The sequence below is a fragment of the Alligator sinensis genome, unplaced genomic scaffold (genome assembly GCF_000455745.1).
Source record: "Alligator sinensis unplaced genomic scaffold, ASM45574v1 scaffold210_2, whole genome shotgun sequence".
Taxonomy (NCBI): domain Eukaryota; kingdom Metazoa; phylum Chordata; order Crocodylia; family Alligatoridae; genus Alligator; species Alligator sinensis.
The window spans coordinates 180083-200918 of NW_005841946.1; the positions used below are offsets into that span (position 1 = coordinate 180083).

At 44.3% G+C, this 20836-nt stretch overlaps 1 protein-coding gene and 1 pseudogene across 6 annotated transcripts in view; one reads left to right on the forward strand and one right to left on the reverse strand.

Annotated features, from left to right (window-relative positions):
- Positions 1 to 6: 6 nt before the first annotated feature.
- The window catches only part of LRRC28 (leucine rich repeat containing 28), a 79916-nt gene continuing 59086 nt past the window's right edge, over positions 7 to 20836 (forward strand). Inside the window, exons 1-5 of one of the 6 annotated variants that reach the window (XM_025199557.1) lie at positions 7 to 217; positions 1556 to 1779; positions 14264 to 14304; positions 17001 to 17038; positions 17784 to 17921. In XM_025199557.1, the coding sequence (XP_025055342.1) occupies positions 1612 to 1779; positions 14264 to 14304; positions 17001 to 17038; positions 17784 to 17921 (385 nt within the window). In that variant the 5' untranslated portion in view covers positions 7 to 217; positions 1556 to 1611. The other 5 variants (XM_006020057.3, XM_006020058.3, XM_025199559.1 and 2 more) reach the window with 5 other exon arrangements.
- LOC112549671 lies at positions 14925 to 15076 on the reverse strand (annotated as a pseudogene).

The following is a 20836-nucleotide window of genomic DNA, read 5'->3' on the forward strand; positions in this document are numbered from 1 at the left end:
AGCTTTCCTTGGATGCTCTCTCCCAAGGCTGCCAGCGGAGGTTGTTGTCAGTTGTAGTCCGGTTCTTTCCAGTGCAGGCTCTTGTTCAGTTGCACAGTTACCTCGATGGCATCTAATTTCACATTGGCTTTCAAACCACCAGAAGATGACAATGACTCACTCACAGAACTGATCTGAACATACCGCAGACCGCCTTGGAGGTGAAGGGCCCTGAAGTGTATGTAGGATGTTGCATCTGGCTGTGCTTAGTATTTCTGACTGGATTACAAGGAAGATAGCACCTTTCAAACTACTCATTTCTGCTATCTTAAATTCAGGAGCGTTACTGAAACAGATTAGGTAGTTTGATCTACAAATCTAGGCCAGCTTTTAGCTTTGTCTCGAGTATAACGCTTTTTTTTTAAACGAACAATTTTTTGGCAATAGCTAAGGTTCACATTTGGTACCTTTGTAATTGAATATTTTCCATGATGTATTATGGTTAAAACTGCTCTGTTGATTAAAAAGTCAAGATAAAATATGAAGTACTGTTGGCAGACAGGGGCTGTCAGCCCCCTGGCTGTTCTCTCATAAATGTGTGTATTTACACGCATTAGTCCTTGGCATAGTCGACCACTGAACGGATTACTTAAGCCAGGCTCCTTGGTTAGCATTCCTGATGCTTGCTTTTGAAAGAACTGTGGCTATGTAGCAATGAAGGTATCTCAACCTAGAAAGAATTACGAAGGGAACTTCAGATGCTGATGCTGTCTAAATCACAGAAAATGGATGAAGTCTGGTGTTCGGGCATAGGTTCAATTTTAATTTTGTTACCTCCTGGACCTTTCTTTAGCTTTTTCATACTTGCAGTTGTTTAAGTGTGAGTTTGAAGTTTCTAGGTGAAGAACATCCAGTTCTTGAATTTTATGAAGAGAGAATAAGGTTTCACTCTAGTTAGTTTAGATTCTCCAAAAATGATAAAAGTAATCCAAAAACAATAGCCCCTTAACAGCTATAAACAGTTCCCTTAAATTGTGCGCAGGGTAGCCTGTCAGAATTGCAGCAATATTTTACAGTCCAAAGCACAAAACCTATGTAATGAAAGTGTGTCCGTCTTTTTTAGCAAAATAAATTATATGTTAACCTTTGAAAAACTATCCAGGTAAACTTGGAAAGGGGATTGAAAAAAAGTTTCCTTGCTTTTTTGAATCATATAGAAGCATCTTAGACCTCTTCTGTGTGTGTGCTTATAGACTAGGATTTTTTCAAAGGTTCCTTGCTAGCAAAATATCACGTGGGATCCAAGGTAGCTGAGATATTTAATAACCCAAGTATATGTATTCAAGAAAATTCCTTGATAATGTGCCGATAAACATTTCCCTGAAATAAGTATCAGTTATTTAGAGATTAGTGTGAGATCTACAATAGTCCAGTAATTGTTTAGGTAATCATTGCTGGCTCCTGCAGGTAAGCTTTTATTTCAGATGCCCATCATCACAGCATATAACAAATTGTTTGAGAAAAACAATACACAGATACAATAAGTAATGTTTTTCTGTTTTTCGTTTCTTTGTAGAAATGGGTCTGCTTTCGGAAGATGTGCTCTAATGTGGGACTGGAACAGGGACAATCATGTCATCGGAACTTTGTAAAACAATATCTGAGGCAAAGCTGGAAAGGCACAAGAACTTGTTCTTAAATTACCGAAATCTGCATCACTTTCCTTTGGAATTATTGAAAGATGAGGGTTTGCAATACCTGGAGAGACTCTATATGAAAAGAAACTCCTTGACCACCTTGGTATGATAAAGTCTTTATTGTACTGCCTGTTTTCTTTTTGCTTGTACTGGAATATGAATTCCGGTTTGGAAAGACTGAATAAATGACTTTTTTAATTTATCGTTCATGTTTAAGAAGCCTGTTTCTGAATGGTACTGAGTACCTTTCAGGAGCTGGTAGCATTGTGAAAATTTTAAACACGTCCTTGTTTTATATGTAGCTAGTGCAGATAGGAATTTTCTTGGCTTTCAGATAAATTTAGTTAGCTTTACTCTATGCTGGAAGGTTTAACCAGTTGATGTTTATACCTAACATTGTATTCACTGTTCTCTGTTCACGACTGAGTTTCAGCCGGACTCCTTTTTTTATGGTCCCAGTGCCTCTGCCTTCCTTACAGGGCACAGCGTGGTTAGCCATTTCTTGTTTAGGCAAACAGTGTTTAATTTGGTATGCATCTCATTTGAAAGGTGGTCATCATCAGTCTCAGGCTGTGATTCAGAGCCAGTCTTTGATGCATGCAGCACTTGTAACCACGAGTCACCATTGATCTGAGGAACTGGGAAATATCAGGCCTAACCTCAGCTGTTGGGTTAAAAAAATCTCTAATCTCCTAACCCTTCTTGCAATTTGTGAACCAGTATTCACAACCAGTCAGTACTGTTTATTCCCCCCCCACCATTTTAGATTATTGCTTCCTATGTACTTTGTAAGTACTTCCTAGCTTAACTTTTTGGATGTGTAGGAATCATAGCTCACTTTTTTTTTTCCCCCTGCCCAGAATTCAGTTGCTTGTGGCAGCCCTCCTACTATCTACTTTCCCGTTGTTTTTTCTGACCTAAGCAGGCTTATGTTGACCAGCAATTGTGACCTCACACTTCAATGAGAGGATGCTCAGAAGTGTGTAAGATAAGCTTGGAGTAATGCAGTGGTGCTTAACCTTTTGGTGCAGCGGGCTGGATGAGCGGCACAGGGCCCGTCCATGGGCAGGAATTCCACGCTGTGAGCCACTGTTGGGTCCTGGGCTACCTCCATTTGGCCTGCTGCTGGATTGGGGCTCTTACATGCCCAGTTCGGGCTCTGGGCCACCCCTGTGCACTGATCCAGCATGCTGTCTGGCCTGCAGGACTCCCTATGGATCTGAGAATTTGGCAGCAGGGTGTGGCAATTGCTGCTACCACTCCTTTTTGGCCAAATTTTCAGACCTGTGGAGGCGGAGCCCTGTGGATGGGATGGCATGTCTCCATGGGCTGAATCTGGACTGCTCAACCCCTGGCCTAGTGCACTAAGTGTGAGACTGAAAGAAAAATGTTTAAGTTTGATTCAAAAAGTCATTCAGACTTTTTCTGTCTGACCTCCCTCATCTCTGAGATTAAGGTAGTACCCACAGGCAAGGCAGGCAGCCTTTTGAACTGCGCAAGTGAGCCCTAGCAAGGTACCCAGTCTCATTGATTTCAGTATTAAAAATACCATTTAAGCCAGGGTTGAGCAAAATGGTTGATCTGGCTGCCAGCTAGACTTCATTTCCCAGCAGCCTTTGCCTGTGTCACTGCAGCCAGTTTCCATGGAGACCTCAGGAGCAGCAGGGGCTGACAGTGTGGGACCAGGGTTTCCATGGAGACTGGCCCAAGCAATGCTGGCAGGGTGCACAGCTAGGTGAGGAGCTGCTCTTGGATCTGGAGCTAGGATTTTGTAGTAGTTTCATAGCTGATAGGGTTGGAAGGGACCTGAGCAGATCATCATGTCCAACCCCCAAGTAGTGACAGCATGATCCAGAGCTGGGACAGAGCTGTGATCCACTGCCTGCGTGCCCCGTTGGGGCAGAGCCGCGATCTGCTGCCTACACGTCCTGGGCAGGGCATGCAGGCAGTGGATCGCAGCTCTGCCCCAGCTGCAGCCAGTGCCACAAGATCCCAGCTGCATGCACTGCCAGTGCTGCTTGGGTCAGTTTCCACAGAAACCCTGGCCCCATGTCATGGCCCCATGGCTCCTGGGATTTCCATAGAAAGCGGCTGCGGTGACGTGGGCAGGGGCTGCTGGGAAATGGGGTCTGCTGCGGGCCCAATCCAGCCCTTGGGCCAGACCTTGCCCACCCCTGATTTAAGCCAAGACTGTCCGACAGGTGGCCTGTGGATCACACCAGGGTATTAACATGTGGACCACAGGCTCCTACCTGGCCACCACTCTCCTCGTTGCTCCTGCTGCTGTGAAGGCTGGGCGCTCTGGGCTCCCTTTCTGTCTTTTGGCTGCTTCTTCCTGCCCCAGGGGAGAAAAGCCAAGCTGCCTTGACTGCACCTGTGGCTGGAAGCAGAGCTGAGGGGCATGCATTTGGAAGGGGATTAGGCTGCCTCTGCAGCAGGAGGGAACCCAGGAGGGCCTCCCCCCTAGTGGTGTGCAGCCTGGGGTTCTGCTGCCCAAAGTTGGACAGCCCTGATATAAACTGATTTAATCCTGCTGGCCAGTTTATTCAGGAACAACCTGTTTGCACTTCTATAGGACTTGGTACATTGTTACTCGGAGCATCTTGATTCTAATATAGTGGTTCTAAAACGTTTTGGACTCCAGGGCTCCTTCCATAGTATTTCTGAATTTAGTGGCACCTCATTTCATAACCGTTTAAAAAAAAAGGAAACAGTAGTAACATGTGTATAATGTACATGGAAACTTTTTTCCTGAAATTCTTTGGCCTTAGATTATATCTCTTAAGAAAATAGAAACGAGGTGGAAACACTAATGTTCAGGCAATATTACAGTGGTGAAGTTATGGAAACACAACAAGTCAGAAAATAAACACATGTTGGGGTCACAGCCCTATGGATGGGTACAGTGGTCTGACTACAGGAGAGGAAGGAAGGCTTTGTAGCACACTAGTTAAAAACTGAAACTTCCTTTCCTTACCAGCAGAGCTCCTGTTGTCTCCCTCTTTGGTTGGCAGCAGCACTTTCTCTCATACGCTGTTCAGGAAGGGAAACACTTGCTGTAAGACCCCAATTAAAGCCCCTTTTCCTGTAGGTTGGATGCAGGGTCTGACTACTAGAGACAGCTTGGGGCAGTGCAGGTACTCTTAGTCTGTTCTCTACTTTGCCAGTTCAGCTTAGGCCAGGGGTTCCCAACCTTTTTATGCTGAGGACTGGCAAACTGTGGACCAGCAGTGGCCAGCATACTGTGGGCAGGCAGCCACCCCTTTTTTATACTCGGTATAAAAAGGGTTGGCTGGCGGTCCGCAGCATGCCGGTCGCTTCCAGTCTGCAGTTTGCAGGTCCACGATTACTTCTGGTCCTGGTATCAGGCCGCGGCCTGGGGGTTAGGAACCCCTGGCTTAGGCAAGCTACCCAGTGCTCCCTAAGCACCTGCTCTGTGCCTGCTCCCAACCCAGCCCTAGTTGCTGTACCCTCCCCGCTACTCACTGCAGCTCTTCCTGCTCCCTTCACTGCTTCTCTGCAAGCAGCTTCTGCTTGTTCTTCATCAAGCTTATGCTCCCCAGACCTCTCAGCAGGCACAGGGGGCTGGTTCTACCAGCCTCTCTCTATCATGAGTGGCTTCTCAAGACCCTGGTGCAAGATCATGACAAGTCACACTGAACCACTTCTGGGAGGATGCACGCACCAATGGCACCCTCAGGCGTATGTTGTGGCACAGCAGGGTGCTGCGGCACCCTGGTTGAGAATCACTGGTTTAGCAGCAGCTTTGACATTGATGGGACCTCTCGTTGGCCCAAGGGTTGCTAATAGCATAGTACTGAAAGCAGTTGAGATGGACCAGAATAGTGGTGCTCAACTTTCCAGCCCCATGGCCTGGGTAAGTGGTGTAGAGCCACTCCATGAGCTGGATACTATGGGTGAGGTTGGTCTGCAGGTTGGATGCAGCCTGGGGTTTGTGCATGGGATCCATCTGCAAGTGTAATCTGGTGTGCTAGCTCTGTCCTGTGCACCAGATTGGGATGTAGAGCAGTCCTGTCCACAGGATCTGACCTTGGAAACTGGCTCCAGAACCTGCAGCAATCAATGCTGCCACCACTCCCCTGTTGCCAGATTTCCAGATCTGTGATGAGTCAGTCCCACAGGCCAGTTTCAGGCCATGATCTGGAGATTGAGTGCCATGGGGCTAGAAGAATCAACTGCTTGCCTCATATTGGGCAGTTTTAATTTCTTGAGTCTTGTATATCCAATCTAGAGTGAAATCTCAACACAAGGGAGCTGGAATGGCTAGTTATTCACCACAATGTATGAAGGTTAGTGGCTCAAACTTACGGTGTTTGGGTAGTTTTAAATGTTGATAATTATTAGGGCTGTGCGAAGCTTCAGTAGCTGGTTCAATTCGGAGGAGATTCGGCAGTCAAATCTCCGAATCCAAATTGAATTGTGAGACCCATTAAAAAGTCCGAATTGAATCGGAAGCCTCTGAATACGTTCAGAGAGATTTGGAGATTCAGAAGGCTTGCAGCAAGCAGAAACTGAGAAGAGGGAGGGGGGCGGGGTGATCTTCCATACAGGCAGTCTTCGACTTATGACGGTAAGTCTGTTATGGTAGGCAGAGGTGGGAGGGAAGAGGTAAGGGGGGTGGGGCAGATCAATGCCCCCACAGCGAGGGAGGGATTGGGGCTGGGGTTGGGACAAGCTGCCCAGCTGGGGTGAGGGGCTCCCATCACCGTGCACTGCTGGTCTGGAAGCTGCTCTTCTGGTGGCTCCTCTGGCAGCTCTCGCCACTGGTCTAGGAGGGCATGGAAGTGGACATGTGTCCCTGGATCTGTGCGGGGCAGGCTGGACCTGGCTGCGCTACAGGAGGCTAGCCCCGCCGCCAGACTGCGCTCCACGGGGCGGGTGGAGCCAGGGCTGCACTCCGGGCAGCTAGCCCCAGCCACAGCCTGGAGTGCAGCCTGGCTCCATCCACCCTGCACAGTGCAGCCTGACAACAGGGGCTTGCGGCCCAGAGCATATCCTTGGCTCCACCTACCCCACTGAGCACAGCTCGGCAGCGGGTGGCTGGGGCTAGCCTCCCAGAGTGCAGCCTGGCCCAGCCCACCTCACACAGATCCAGAGGCACATACCCACTCCCATGCCCTCCCGGACCAGTGGCAAGAGCCACCAGAGGAGCCACCGGAAGAGCAGCTCTCAGACCGGTGGCATGCAGTGTCAGGAGTCCCCCTCCCTGGGTCCCGTGCCCCCCCGCCCTGGCTGGTCAGCTTGTCCCAGCCCCAATCCCTCCCTTGCTGTGGGGGTGTTGATCTGTGCCCTATCCCCATGCTGCTTCCCTCCCCGCTCCGCCCATCACAACAGACTTACCAGCTGGAGACAGCTGTGCCTGGCATCGAAGACTGCCTGTATAGTCTATGGCCGAATCGAATTGGGACAGTGATTCGAATCACTGAATCTAATCACTGTCCCTCTGAATTGGCTGAATCTGAATCCAAAGTAAATACTTGCTGCTTTGCACAGGTCTAGTAATTGTGCATGTATTCCCTGAGGGTAGGCTCCACACTTTCTGCATGAGGAGGCTGGAGGTAACCTAAAAATTGTCTTCCTTCTTACACACTTGTGTGAGTCATTTAAGTTTGTTTATCGTGCAGAATCATCTTGATAATACAGAAGTCCTTCAGGTCAGCACGTGGCGTAGTGTGGTGGGAGGCATTCTGTACTCAGCTTTCTGAAGAAGTTAAAATAATGTTAGGCTCACTTCTTAATAAAATGATACAACAGTTTAATTCCTCTCTAAGACATGTATTCATTATTTAGCAGTACAGTAGTCACAAGGCTAACACACTGCAAAAGATGTAACAGTAATATAGATAGATTCTGTGCAATAACCACACAATATAAGGCTATTTTCAATCTTGTACAGTTGTCTCCAAAAACACAGAACAGAAGTCATCAGCTAAATTAAAAAATTAGGTATCAACAGTTGATACTTCTCACCTGTTACCTACAAAAGTAATTATCAATAGTTCACTAACAAGCTGAGGCCACAAATCAAGTGTGGCCTTATATGCATAGAAGAGGTCCTGCGTGCAGGACTATTCAGTGTTTTCATTAGTGATGTGGATGATGGAATATACTTGGGGAAATGAGGACAAGATTAGATTTCAAGATTATTTTGATAAATCGGAAAAATGGCCTGGAATCAACAAGACAGAATTGATTGAAGACCATGTTCTCTGTCCATTAAGGATAGGCCAAGAAATAATAGTCTTAGGTTACAGCAAGCGAACTTTCCTTTTGGTTAGGTATTAGGAAAAACTTTCTAACTCTGAAGATTTTTAAGCATGGGGCCAATTCACCTAGCTAGGTTGTAGAATCTCTTATCTGATCTTTGGCTAATCATTTTAATTGTCTTCTATGTCCTCTGTGAAATCCTCTGTATTTTGTACCTCGTTGTGGTGTTTGGATGCAGGTTAAGCACTGCGAGATCCATACGTAGGAAGCCACGTAGAAAATACATGTGCATCAACTGGAAGTCCTGTGCATTTTCAGACGTTCCCTCTTGTAAAAAGTGTAGGGCTTTCATTGAAACATCTTTAGTTGGTGGAAGTACAAATGTCTCACTGTCACAGTAGTTTGTAGCTACCACCTGTAATAAGGTTACACTTCTCTGTTCCTTTACTTTGTTATCCTCTATCAGCTTTTCTGAATAGGGTGTGATAGTAGTAGTAGTAGTAGTAGTAGTAATTGTAGAAGTAATAATTTCTTCTATCAACTCCCTCCCCCCCCCCCAAAACAAAACCTAGAAACCCAAACACCTTTCCCTTATTGATAATTTCCTAGAAAAAAACCCAACCTTCCTACACACACATTATGGTGTGGACACATCTGTACTTGTTTCATTTATGTCCCATTGATCTGATATTTCCATCATAACACTCTTAAATGTTTACTAAGTTAAATATATTGAAAAACCACAGTGCTGAAATTGGTTATGATGTATTTGCTGAGAAGCATTTTGTTACTTCTAAAATAGTTCTGTCTATTTTCACAGTTGTTATCAATTTTGTTATTTGCTTTCTTTGTTCGCAGTACAAGTATTCCCAAAGATACAGGGTGTTAGAATGGGGTGAATGGTTCCTATGTGATATCACTGAGCAGTGGAACCCTTTAGGGAGAGTTTTTTGATTTTTCCTTTAAAATCTGATCTTCAGCGTTTCATGATTAAATGGTCTGTAAAAGAATTAGGCAGGCTCTTGGGGCATTTTTATAGATGTTCTTCAGGAGGCGGGGGTGGGGTGGAAGGGTGCTTTAATTAGCAAGCCATGCTAATTAAAAGCACCTGAGCATCATGTTTCAGTGTCCCCATGCTGAAAAATGGCATTGGGGCACTTTGAACCAGTTTTAGTTCAAAGCACCCTGACGCCATTTTTTAGCATGGGGACATTGATACACGTGATGCTGGAGGCTGTTGGAGCATAGTAATTACCACGTTCCAGTAGACTTGATTAATCAAGACTGCTCTGATGCGTTGGATTTACAGCATGTCGGAGCAGCCTCACTGCATGGCTGTAGGAGCCCTTCAAAACCTGAAAATAAGCTATATATTGTGACCATTTACTCTGTTGGTTCCCAGCTAAAGTTAAATGTATCTTCAGTGCTGAAATATGTTACTTGGGCTGGTCTCTCTTAGTTACTGTGTACCTGCCTCATAAACACGTTTCCTATTGGCATGTCTAAATTCCTTTGTCGTAATGATTTACTCTGGGGGGGTGTAAGACTTATACACTTCCCTTCCCAAGAGAGGGTCAGGGTGGACAGTCCCACCTCAACTGCGCACCCTCAGGAAGTTAGCAGATGACATCAAGCTGGGGTGGGGGGAGTAGTAGATATGCTAGAGCGTAGGGTTAGGATTCAGAGAGACCTACACAAATTGGAGGACTGAGTCAAAAGGAATCTCGTGAGGTTCAACAAGGACAAGTGCAAAGTCCTGCACTTAGGACAGAACAATCCCCTGCACCGGTGCAGGCTGGGGGCTGACTGGCTGGGCAGCAGCTCTGCAGAAAAGGACCTGGGGGTGACAGTGGACAATAAGATGGATATGAGCCAGCAGTGCGTCCTTGTTGCCAAGAAGGCTAACGACATCCTGGGCTGCATTGGTAGGAGTGTTGCCAGCAAATTGGGAGAAGTGACTATTCCTCTCTTTAGCAGTGGTGAGGTCACATCTGGAGTCCTGTGTTCAGTTTTGGGCCCCCACTACAGAAAGGTGTGGACAAACTGGAGAGACTCCAGTGGAGGAGAACAAAAATGGTTCAGGGGCTGGAGCACATGACTTGTGAGGAAAGACTGGGGGAACTGGATTTACTTAATCTAGAGAAGAGAAGACTAAGCGGGGATTTAATAGCAGACTTCAACTACCTGAAGCGGGGTCCGAAAGAGGATGGAGCTGGACTGTTCTCAGTGGTGGCAGATGACAGAACAAGGAGTAATGGTCTCTAGTTGCAGCAAGGGAAGTTTAGCTTAGATATTAGGAAGACTTTTCTCACTAGGAAGGTAGTAAAACACTGGAATAGGTTATCCATAGAGGTTGTGGATGACATCCTTGGAGGATTTTTAAGACCCAGTTAGACCAAACCTTTGCTGAGATGATCCAATTGGGAGTGGTCTTGCTTTGAACAGGGTGCTGGATTAGATGTGAACTCCTGAGATCCCTTCCAACCCTCATTTTCTATGATTCTATAACTGCTCCTGCCCTGCTGCCTTTCTCCTAGGAGCACCACCTTTCAACCTTACTTTCCCCCATTCACTGCCTCCAAAAGATTAAATATCACAATCTTCTTCTTTATTTCATTTTTTAAATTTCATAATGTATGAGCAGTAAAGAATAAATTGAGCAATAATAAGTTTCAGTTTGTTTGAAGACAGAGTAATCTTCTGCCATTCTCTTATACAGTACTCTTACTGTCTTATACATGTAAGAATGCTGTTTCACACTTTCATGACTTCAATCCTGAATTTGACCTTTAGATAATTTTACTTAAGCTGTTGTGAAAATCATTCTGCTGTGCCTGTTCTGTGTATTATTTGTTAGCCCAATAAAGAATTTTGGGCAATAATTAATAAACATTGATCTATAGTTAAGCTAAATTAACTTTAAGGAAAAGAATCTGAAAAAAAAGGTGAGTTCTTAAATTTCAGGCTAGTTACTATATGTGTGTATTTGTTCAGTGTTAAGCAAAAAGCAAGAGAGCCTTATGCAAAGATCACATTATTATATTAGCGAGATCTGTGGATATTAGGGGAAAATAAATGTCCTGCAACACAAATTTTCCAGCAGGTGGCAACAGCCGATTAACTATCTCCTATTTGCTTCTGAGACTTGTCTGTCTCTTACATTTCAAAGATAGACTCATTTATTATGAAGGTAGCAGTTGCTGCCTATTGGTTAAGCTTGAGTTACCTATCCTTCTTAAATCAGGGGTGCAGTATCTTTGTTGTCTATGAAAAGCATATATATGCATGTGTCTTTCTACTACTTTATATTTTAATATGGTGGGGAAATATATTAATAGATAGAGCATTTTAGGAAGACCTATAGTGTAAATGTAGGTGAAGACTGAAAGTGGCCAGAATGTAGTTATGAAACTGATTATTTTTTCAAACTGTGTTGGTTCGTTATTAAATTCATTTCCAGGTTCTGCATGCTGTGTGCATTCCGTACGGTTAAAATTGGGATTTAAAAAAGTAAATTCAGTCACGAAAATTTAAAGTAAATTCCCTAAATAATCAAACCTTCATAACCTTGCGTGCCGTTTTTTGACATGGCTACTAGCATAACGTTCAGCATTTTCCCGAGCTGATGTTTGTTTGCATTTGTGAGAGCTATTCAAATGTCGACATGCAAGCTGGGTGTGTCACGAAGTAGAAAATAGACATATATATTCACATGTGCATAAGGAAATCTGATTGATGGGTTTGGTGACTGAATTAACTGCAGATGATTTTTAAGTCATGCCTTCCTAACTACCAATATAATCAAGTAAAATATATCTTATTTAGGTGGCAGACTTGGATAACCCCCTTCCTTTTTACTGGCATGTTAAATGAGTAAGCAGTTTATTTCCGGGTTCTTTTTAACAACCCATAATTTCTCACCTCTAGGTCCTTTGCTTTAAATCTCTTTTGAAGAGCAAGGTCTTGGTAGTCTCTCCATCAGCTTTGGAAGGCTTGGATGCCATTTGGTTTATAGGCACTTTTAGGCTAGAGAAGAATGATACAAGTGCGCTCTCTTTCATTGTTCTGTCCCCAAAGCTGAGTGGTGCTGATTTCCATTAGTTTAGTTAAAAGTACACTTATGCAGTAAAATCAGGGGAGTGATAATTAGCCAGAAGTAACTAATTATCATAGCCATTTTCAACTTTTTGTGAGCTATGTGGCATGCAAGATACAAATCATTCTCATTGCATCTCTGTGAGGTTTATAGTGAAGAAAAAGATATATTGCAGAATGTGGACTACAAATTAGACTCACTGTAGCTCAAGGGTGGGCAAAATATGGCCTGTAGGCCGGATCCAGCCCTCCAAGGGATTTTATCCATCCTGCGGTGGGTCCCTCAGCCCTGCCCAGCCTAGGTCTGGGGGGAAACCTGTGCAGTGGTGCCTGTGTCCAGTTCTACTGCCTCCAGACTTGCAGCGAGGCTGGGGTGGTACGACGGCCAGATGCGTCTTTCCCAGCAGCCTCGGTGGTAGTGGCTCCTTTGGGCCACCATCACTAGTGTCATTGCTGCTGCCAGACCTGGCCCTGCTGCCTGCTGCCGAGGTGCTGGACAGAGCGGATGGTGTGGGTCCCCCGTGAGCAGGGTGTGCTCTGCCAGATGGGTGGGATGGGGCTGTGGGCAGCCAGGGAGTGGCATCCAAGAGCAGGATGGGCAGGTGGGACTAGAGCTGGGATCTTGGGGTGGTGACAGCGTGGGGCTGGGGCCTGGGGCAGAGTCACGAGATGCTGTCTGCATATCCCTGTGACAGGGGTGTGCTGGGAGCAGATTGTGCCCATCCTGTCTACCCGGCTGAGTGCCCCCTGCTTGCGGGGGTCTTGGGCCAATCTCAGTAGAGACCCTGGGGCAGGGCTGGGATAGCTGGGCAGTGACAGCACGGGGCTGGGCCCTGTGGGGCAGAGCCACTTAGGGAGTTTTGGTGAGATGTTGTGGGGAGATGGGGCAGGGGGAGGAGCTGACCAGGCCTGCAGCAGCTCACCAAAACTCCCTAAGTGGCCCTCCAGCCCAAATAATTGCCCACCCCTGCCCCAGTTCAATATCTGCCTGAATCACAGTGGGGACTTACCCGTTTTCACGGGCTGATCATGGTGTAAAGTTCTAATTCTGCCATGGTTTCACGGTGGCCCCGCCCCTCAGCTGATTGGCAAAGAGGCCCCGCCTCTCTGCTGATGGATGGAGAGGCCTTGGGGAAGATAAGGGACAAGGAGGTGGCCACTATTTTGACTGCCAGCTGCTATTCATGTTGCCCCACCTGTGGGTGCTGATTGGTGGAGAGGCCCCAGTGAGGGGGGCAGGGGAGGAGGGAGAAGGATAAAAGGGCAGCCACCATCTTGTCTGCTGCCCTTCATGCCACCCTGCCAGCTGGCACCTTCCGCTTCTGGCACCAAGGACTACTTGCTCGCACTGGGGAGCCAGCATTTTATTTTTAACAAGTTTTTATTTTTGGTTGATTTTTGTGGATTTTGCAGTCACTCCCGGATTTTGCAGCTTCCCTGAAATCCCCAAAACTGGGCATTAAGTAGGGCCTTGTATACAAGAGCAGCATGCTTATACAGATAATTGATTAATGTACAGTTTCTTGTTACAGAAGCTTAGTGCTCTGAAGAATAAGAATTATATATAAGAATAACATAGGTAAGAATTCCACAATTAGGAGGGAGAAAAATAATCAATCAAGGATTTTTGTTCTGCAGTCTTACATGCAGTCCTTGTCAAAACAAGGTAATTCTGGGAGATGGAGTGATTGGTGGTTATGACCTGGGGAGCCAGGAAAAGCCGAGGTGTATTTAATGCCTTTTGAGCATCATCTGGCTTGACAGGTGCTGCATTTGGCATAGATCAGTACTTTCTGAGCTCTCCGAGTCTCAGGAGCAAACTTCATTCTTATTTACTATGTGGGTGCATTTGGAAATGACTAGTTTTGCTTTAACAGAGGATGTATTATCCAGAGTGTGTTGTGTAAAAATCAGTGGGATTGTCTCAGGGATTCAGGACACCAAATTATAAGATTGTAGTGATGAACTATCACAGTTAACCAGATTTCGCTATGCTTAATTTTCCTTCCGGGATTCTTCAACTGTAATGCCACCCAGGTAGGACTGGTAGAGTTAATGGGATAACTGGGAAAATGAAGGAATTGCATCCTGGGGATGTTTAGCTACGAGCCCAATACAGCATTCAAATGTTTTCTTTTGTAATGACCCACTTGTGATGTAGTTTGTTGAGGTGGTCACTCAAATGATTTGGGCCCATAATACGTTTGTTTTTTTTCTGTTGTTGTTTTTTTAAATTCTAACACGTCTCTAACTTTTTCTTTCAGCCAGAAAACCTCGCACAGAAGCTTCCAAACCTCGTGGAACTGTGAGTTTTTGTTGGAGCTTTGACAAGTTTGCTTACACTAATCAATCTCATATTGCTTTTTAAAGCAGAGATGTGGTGTTTGTATATAATTTCCATTTTTAGTGTATAGTATTTCTTTCCCCTTGTTGACAACAGGAGGTGCTTGGCATGCAGCTATGCTCAGTCCCAGGTTGTCAGTATTTTCTATGACAATTTTTTGTTCAGATTATACTTGGTGGGAATGCCAGTGTTTCACTCTGGTCAGCAAGTGGGTATATTCTGTGCTTTGTGCCAGGAGTCAGCTAAAAGGTGGCACCATCTTGGTTGTATTGGTTTAGCACTTAGGCTCGAAATAGTCCATGTCTAAGTTACGGATGGTGCACCAAACTCCTGACCTGCAAGACATAGTTTAAAGGGACATTTCCTCTTCCATTTCACTTTCCTACAGATGTGATATCAATGCAGTATAGCAGGACTGTCTGACCTTAGGGGGATAAAAGGAGTCAGGGGCCTGGTCCCTCTGTTTCCCAACGATGGGAAACAGGGAAATCGTGGGGAAATGGGGAAGCTGTGCCCAGCCTTGGAGACTGGATGGTAGTGCCACCAGACTCCCAGTACTGCTAGGACAGTTGACCTTCAAGTGATGCTCACACAGGTGTAGCCCCAGGAGGAGCAGGGCCCACAAGTACATTCAAAGTGTCAGTGATCAATGTGTTCTGCAAGTCGCATTAGTTCTTGCAGCTAGCTGCATTCTTCATCGATATGCAAGCCAAGTGACCCACTGCTAAGAGTTGTCACAAGTTTACCAATGGCTTTTTTTCATGGTTGTTTGGCCTAGAGAAAGGGTCACCTTGCCATGCGGCAAAAGCCAGGCTAGAGGGAGGAGTGAGCTCCTGATCTGCACCAGACGGGGGAAGGGGGTCCTCAAGATAGCTTTCCCCTTTCCAGTAACAGAGGGGTTGGGGGGACATTCCTACCCAGCAAGTTCTCCCCCTTCCTTAGCAGGAACCCAAGGGACCATACAAGCACGGTAGGAGGATGGAAAAACAACCTGAGGGAAGGCATAGGCATCAAGGTGCAGTCAGTAGGCTCCCCTCTAGCCATGGTGCTCCCCATTGCTCCGGCTGCTGCTCTGGTGCCCACGGTCTCTGGGTCAGGGCAGCTTGGCTGAAAGGGGCCCTTTAAACTTGCAGCCCATGTGGCTGGCATGTTGAGGGAGGTGGTGGTTGAGGTTGGGGGGGCTTGCGATGCCTCTGTAGCAGCACTGGCAGGGACCAGGAGTGGGATCCCCGCATACTCCAAAGCTGGACCGCCCTGCACTATAGTGTTTAACATCTTGTTAAAGCAGATTTAAGGGAAGTATTGGGTGTCTTAGCAAAATAATGTATTATCTAAGTTCATCTTCCGACTTTGGCCTTGAAAACTGCACCTTTCCAGCACTCGTGTCCACAGCGTGTTTTTTAACTCAGTGCAGACTCCTGCTCACTTACCGGATAGTTTTGCCTGGCATTTAAGCTTACTTATACTCTGAAGCAGCAGAGCACCTCTGTTGTAGTTGAGTCAGTGCTTCATATTCAGCAGTCAGATACGTTCACTATTACCATGTAACATTAGAAAAACCAGTATGAAATTCAGGTTTAGAATAGATGAATTTAAGAAGCTATAAATAGTAAAACAGAGCTTATTCAGTTAGTTTAGCTTGCTGTTCTTCTGTTATCGTGTACATTTTACTGTCCTATAACTTATATAATAAAACACTTTAAATTTAATCTGAGAGAGAGAGTTGGTGTGATGGTTGAGAAGAAAAATAATTAAAAAGAGACCATAAAATACCTGGATTTCATTTTAAGAGTAGCTTGTCACTTTGTTGGTCCCTAAAGTGCTGACTTGTTACTTTAAATACAAATGCATTATTTTAGAGACTTAGTGGAGTGCACAGTAAGTATTCTTTTGAGATTAGAGAAAGTAACTGCCTTTTCAAAAAGGTTTATGTAGTCTTTTTTGTCTGCAATCCAAAATACAGTGTTCAAACTATATGAAATAAATTGTTCTTAAATAGTAGTAGATGCAGCTATTACCCACTAGGGAGTGCTAAATCCATTTAATCAACCTCTTTTAAAGAGGTAATGGAGCCTGTCTAGACTTTTCACTGTCTGAGACGAAAATGATATTTTTCTAAAATGGAACTTAGCTCTACATTTTTAAAAAAAGTTAACATCTTAATAGGTAAGGGCTTCATATTTATTAAGTGAAGGTATAAGAATTGTATGTACATCAAGCTGTATATACTTGATTTAGGGATTTTTTTTTTGTTTGTGTTTTTACTTTTGTTTAATGGGAGAGGGTCTGTGACAGAACACAGTGAATCCTGGTGACTCCATTTGCATTATTTTTCAAATTTATGTTTTTTTATTTTTCTTTATTATAAAGCAAGAAAATGTGCTCACAGGCATTGCATTTAAGTGTTATAATAGTAATAACCATCCTTGCATTCTTTACACTAATCTTATATTCATGATAAAATATAAGAGGAACCTTGGAATATTTCAGTTGGTGTTTTGTACAGTTTACCATATACTGTTGTGGTCTTAGAGAGAAATGGCTGTGAGGCTGTTTTTCTCTTCCAGTTTCAGGTTGAATGTTTTGCCAACTGTTTATGCATTGCAAACCCTTCAGGGTAACAGGTGTTTTTTTTCCCCCTTTTTTTCCCCTCACAGGTACCTCCATTCGAATAACATAGTTGTTGTACCTGAAGGTAAATACAATGCCAACTTCACAGTTGTAGACAGAAAACATAAAATATTTATTATACTCTATAATATAAAGCCCTGTTTCTCCTTGTTTTCCAAAATATACCACCGTGGGCATAAACTGTTGATAACATCCGTGTTTGAACTACGTTTTGTTAAATTTTCAAATGCATTTAAATGTTGGTCCCTTGAGTTCTAATTACAGGGGGTAAAAAGGCTAAATGGCACTTATCAATAAAACTGCCTTCCCAAATCTGTCCTTTTGTCTGAGCCAGCCATCACATACGATGCTATTGCTTTGGTTGGTTGTGATAGGATTTAAACTGAATCTGTCAGTAATTGTATTAGCCTCTCTGTTCCTTACACTGCCTTTGAGAGCAAATGTCTAGGGACTGGTGTTAGAAAATAATTTTAAATTTAGTCAGGGCAACTAGCTTGGATGTAGGTAATGGCGAAGGGAAGGGGAAAGTAGTTTCACAGGAGAGTTGTGGCTGAGAACAAAATAATCATCCGTGGCGTCTCAAAAGTGTTTTGTTTTTTTCTGTTTTTCTGTGCGCCAACGTTATTGCTTACTGTTTACAAACACTTGAACTCCGATGACATTCAGTTATGAGCCCAATAGTTTTAATATCTCTCAATCTGCTCAGACATAGTTATTAGATATTGAGGCCTTTTATCATCCATAGTCCTATTATGGTTTTAACATTACTTCTGGGTCACATTCATTTCTTTAATCTGTTCTTTCATAAGCCATTGGCTCCCTGGTTAAGCTGCAGTTCCTGGACTTAAGTGACAACGCTCTGGAAATCGTGTGCCCTGAGATTGGCCGTCTGAGATCCTTGCGTCACCTTCGATTGGCCAACAACCAGCTGAAATACTTACCAGCAGGTAAATGTGATGAATTTGGAACAGTGACAAAAAGAAATGTGCTCTGTAACAAAATTGTGTATGCGTTTTGCAGTTCACCCTCCAGTTCTGTGATCTGGTGGAGACGAATTAGTTTTGGAGGAGGATGGGCAGGGATTGCTACTTAAACTCCACTTCTTATAATGTCTAACACAGTGCTTAAAAAACAATAAGCAGTGATTTTTTTTTCCCCCTGTAACTTGTTCTTTTTTGACGGTGGATATGGAGTAAAAAAAGCTGTGTTTGTGTATATACATATATACTTCTATATAATATTCTTTGCTATTTTATCAGTTCCATTCTGAGCTCCTTGGAAGAGATCCAAAAACTAATGACAAACTTCACTAGTATAAAAGGCTTGTCATTATGATTTTTACAGAACGTTAAAGATTCACTCTTAGTCTTTTCCTTCTCCTGAGTCTCCCAGACTTGTGTTTTCTAAAAAGATACATCTCCTGTAGGTTTGCCGGTAGCCAAAGTTCCCTCTAAGGAGCACGGTCCATGAGTGCGCCGCCTTGGTCTGGCGTGGGACACTTACCGAAGGGGGCTGGGGCCAGGGGCTGGAGCCGGGGACCAGAGGCCAGGGGCTGGAGCTGGTGGCTGGGGGCCAGGGCCTGAAGCTTGGGGGCTGGTTGCTGGGGCTGGTGGCTGGAAGCCGGGGCCAGGGGCTGGAGCCGGGGGCCAGAGGCCAGGGCATCGAGCTGGGAGTCGGGGGCCAGGGCCTGAAGCCAGGGGCGGGGGCCAGGGCCTGGTGCGGGCTCCGCCGGCTCCGGAGAAGTGCTCCGCTCCCCTGCATCAGGGCAGGGGAGTGGAGCGATTCTCCGGAGCCGGCAGAGCCTGCGCCAGCCGCCCACCCCAGCTTCCATCCCTGCCTTGCCTCACCTCGGGGAGGAGTCTCTGCCTGCCCCAGTGAGGCTCCACTGTCTCCAGGACACTGCTCCACTCCCCAGCCTTGGCCATGCCAGGGAGCGGAGCAGTGTCCTGGAGCCTCTCCTGGTGCGCGGCCTTGAAAAGGCTGTACATGGCCACACATTCAGTTGTGTGCAACCACGCACGTGCACACCTTAGAGGAAACGTTACCAGTAGCATGTCTACCTCACTGTGGCACCGCATGACAATTTTTGGTCTCAGTAGTTAGAATAATGAAGTTTTATTTAAAAAAAAAAAAAAAAATCTGCATTGGGGCCGGGAAAAGTTAGCTTTAGGCACTTTTTTCAGTGGCTTTATTTTTTTTCTGTTACTTAGCAAAGCATTTAAAAGGAACTCCTTTCTCAACACGAGACTCTTTTTTGATTTTTTTTAAAACTTTGTTTAGGGTATTATTGTGTTTTGATCTATACAGGTAATCAAATCTAAGGTTGGCATTGCAAAAAACTGGCCTAATTGAATCTAAGAGATTCAGCTTTCAGCTGGAATTTTAACTAATTTTTTAATGTGACCGTCATGTATTTGCAAAGCACGCATTTTGCATTCCTTAGGGAGCTATAGCTGCTTCTTAAAGTTTTGAGTACAGAAATTGAGCCGGCCTGTCCTGTTTTTTTTCAGCCGTAATAAAATAAGTTTTTTCAGAAGAATCCAGAAAGCTGCAATGATTAAAAAGTAGAAATTGATATAACTGTGCAGATATTCTGGAATGAAATTACATAAGCCTGTAAACATTGTAACTCAAGTAAAATTTTCATCATTTTTCAGACATTCTAAGCTCAAAAGAAAGAAGTGGCTGAGTATGCTTGTGTTCCTTATAGATAATTTACCTTGTGGTATCATACCATGAAAGAAAGATTTGTTCAAAGGAAAAGTGACATGTTTTCTGCAAAGCTTCACACACGAGCATGAAAAGGTTCCACAAAAGAAGACTTTCAAAAGGATAATTTACATTACTGAAGAATCGATTGTGTCTACCACTTTTGATTAGGACCTGCTATTGCTGCATAGAGGAGCTGCATTTATTTGCTCTTGAACGATACACAAACTATTCAAAATTAAGCTTCCTCTCTCAATGCGCTAAAAGGTTTGGGTGCATGACAATTTTATACAGCTAGAAATAGTATCACAAGTAGTCCACTTGTACATTAAAGATGTTATTGTTACAGGGTCTGCCTACACAAAGAACTTAATGCTACCACTACTAACATTAACTTTTTCCAAACGCTCACAGCCTTTGTATGCCTGGGCGTCATGTAGGCTTTAGTATTATCAATATGAACAAGATTAATCTTTCGTTTTTGGTAGGTTGTGCTCAGCTAATCTCCTGCATTGAACATTTCCTACACAGTACTTCCTGGAGGGAGCTTCCAAGCACGTTTGAATAAGCTGTTTTGTGATAGCATATGAATAATATTTTGTTCCTAGTAAATTTCTCCTTTCAGGAAAAGCTTCATTTTTTCAATGCTGGAGGAAATGGGAAGACAATACTAGGGATGACTGGCACTATGACATTTGGATAGAAGGCTTCAAAGAGGCTACTTTTCTTTACAGTGATGGTACAGATATCATGAGACCACACACACCCATGAGACTGTTAAGCAGTATTTATGCAGAAATGCAAGCACAGTTAATAAAATGGATGAAGTTGAGCTTGACTTCATTGTAAAATTTTTTAAAATCTTTGTTTGTTGCTAGCTACCTCTTGTATGAGTAGTGCCACTACTGTTAAGGAAGGATATATTCATCTTCCTTCCTCTTAGTAATCAAAAGATTTTTTTAAATAATAGCCATCTGAGTTACCAAGGTAATAGCCTGACTTAAAATAGAGCTCAAGAAAGACCCAACAGCTTGCAGGGTACACACATTAGTTAACTGTTACAGTTGCTTTTTCAAGTGATGACCATTGTTTTCATCCTGGTTTAGTTTTGCATGAAAACAAATCTGCCAGTTCCTATTTGTGAGTTGCAGAA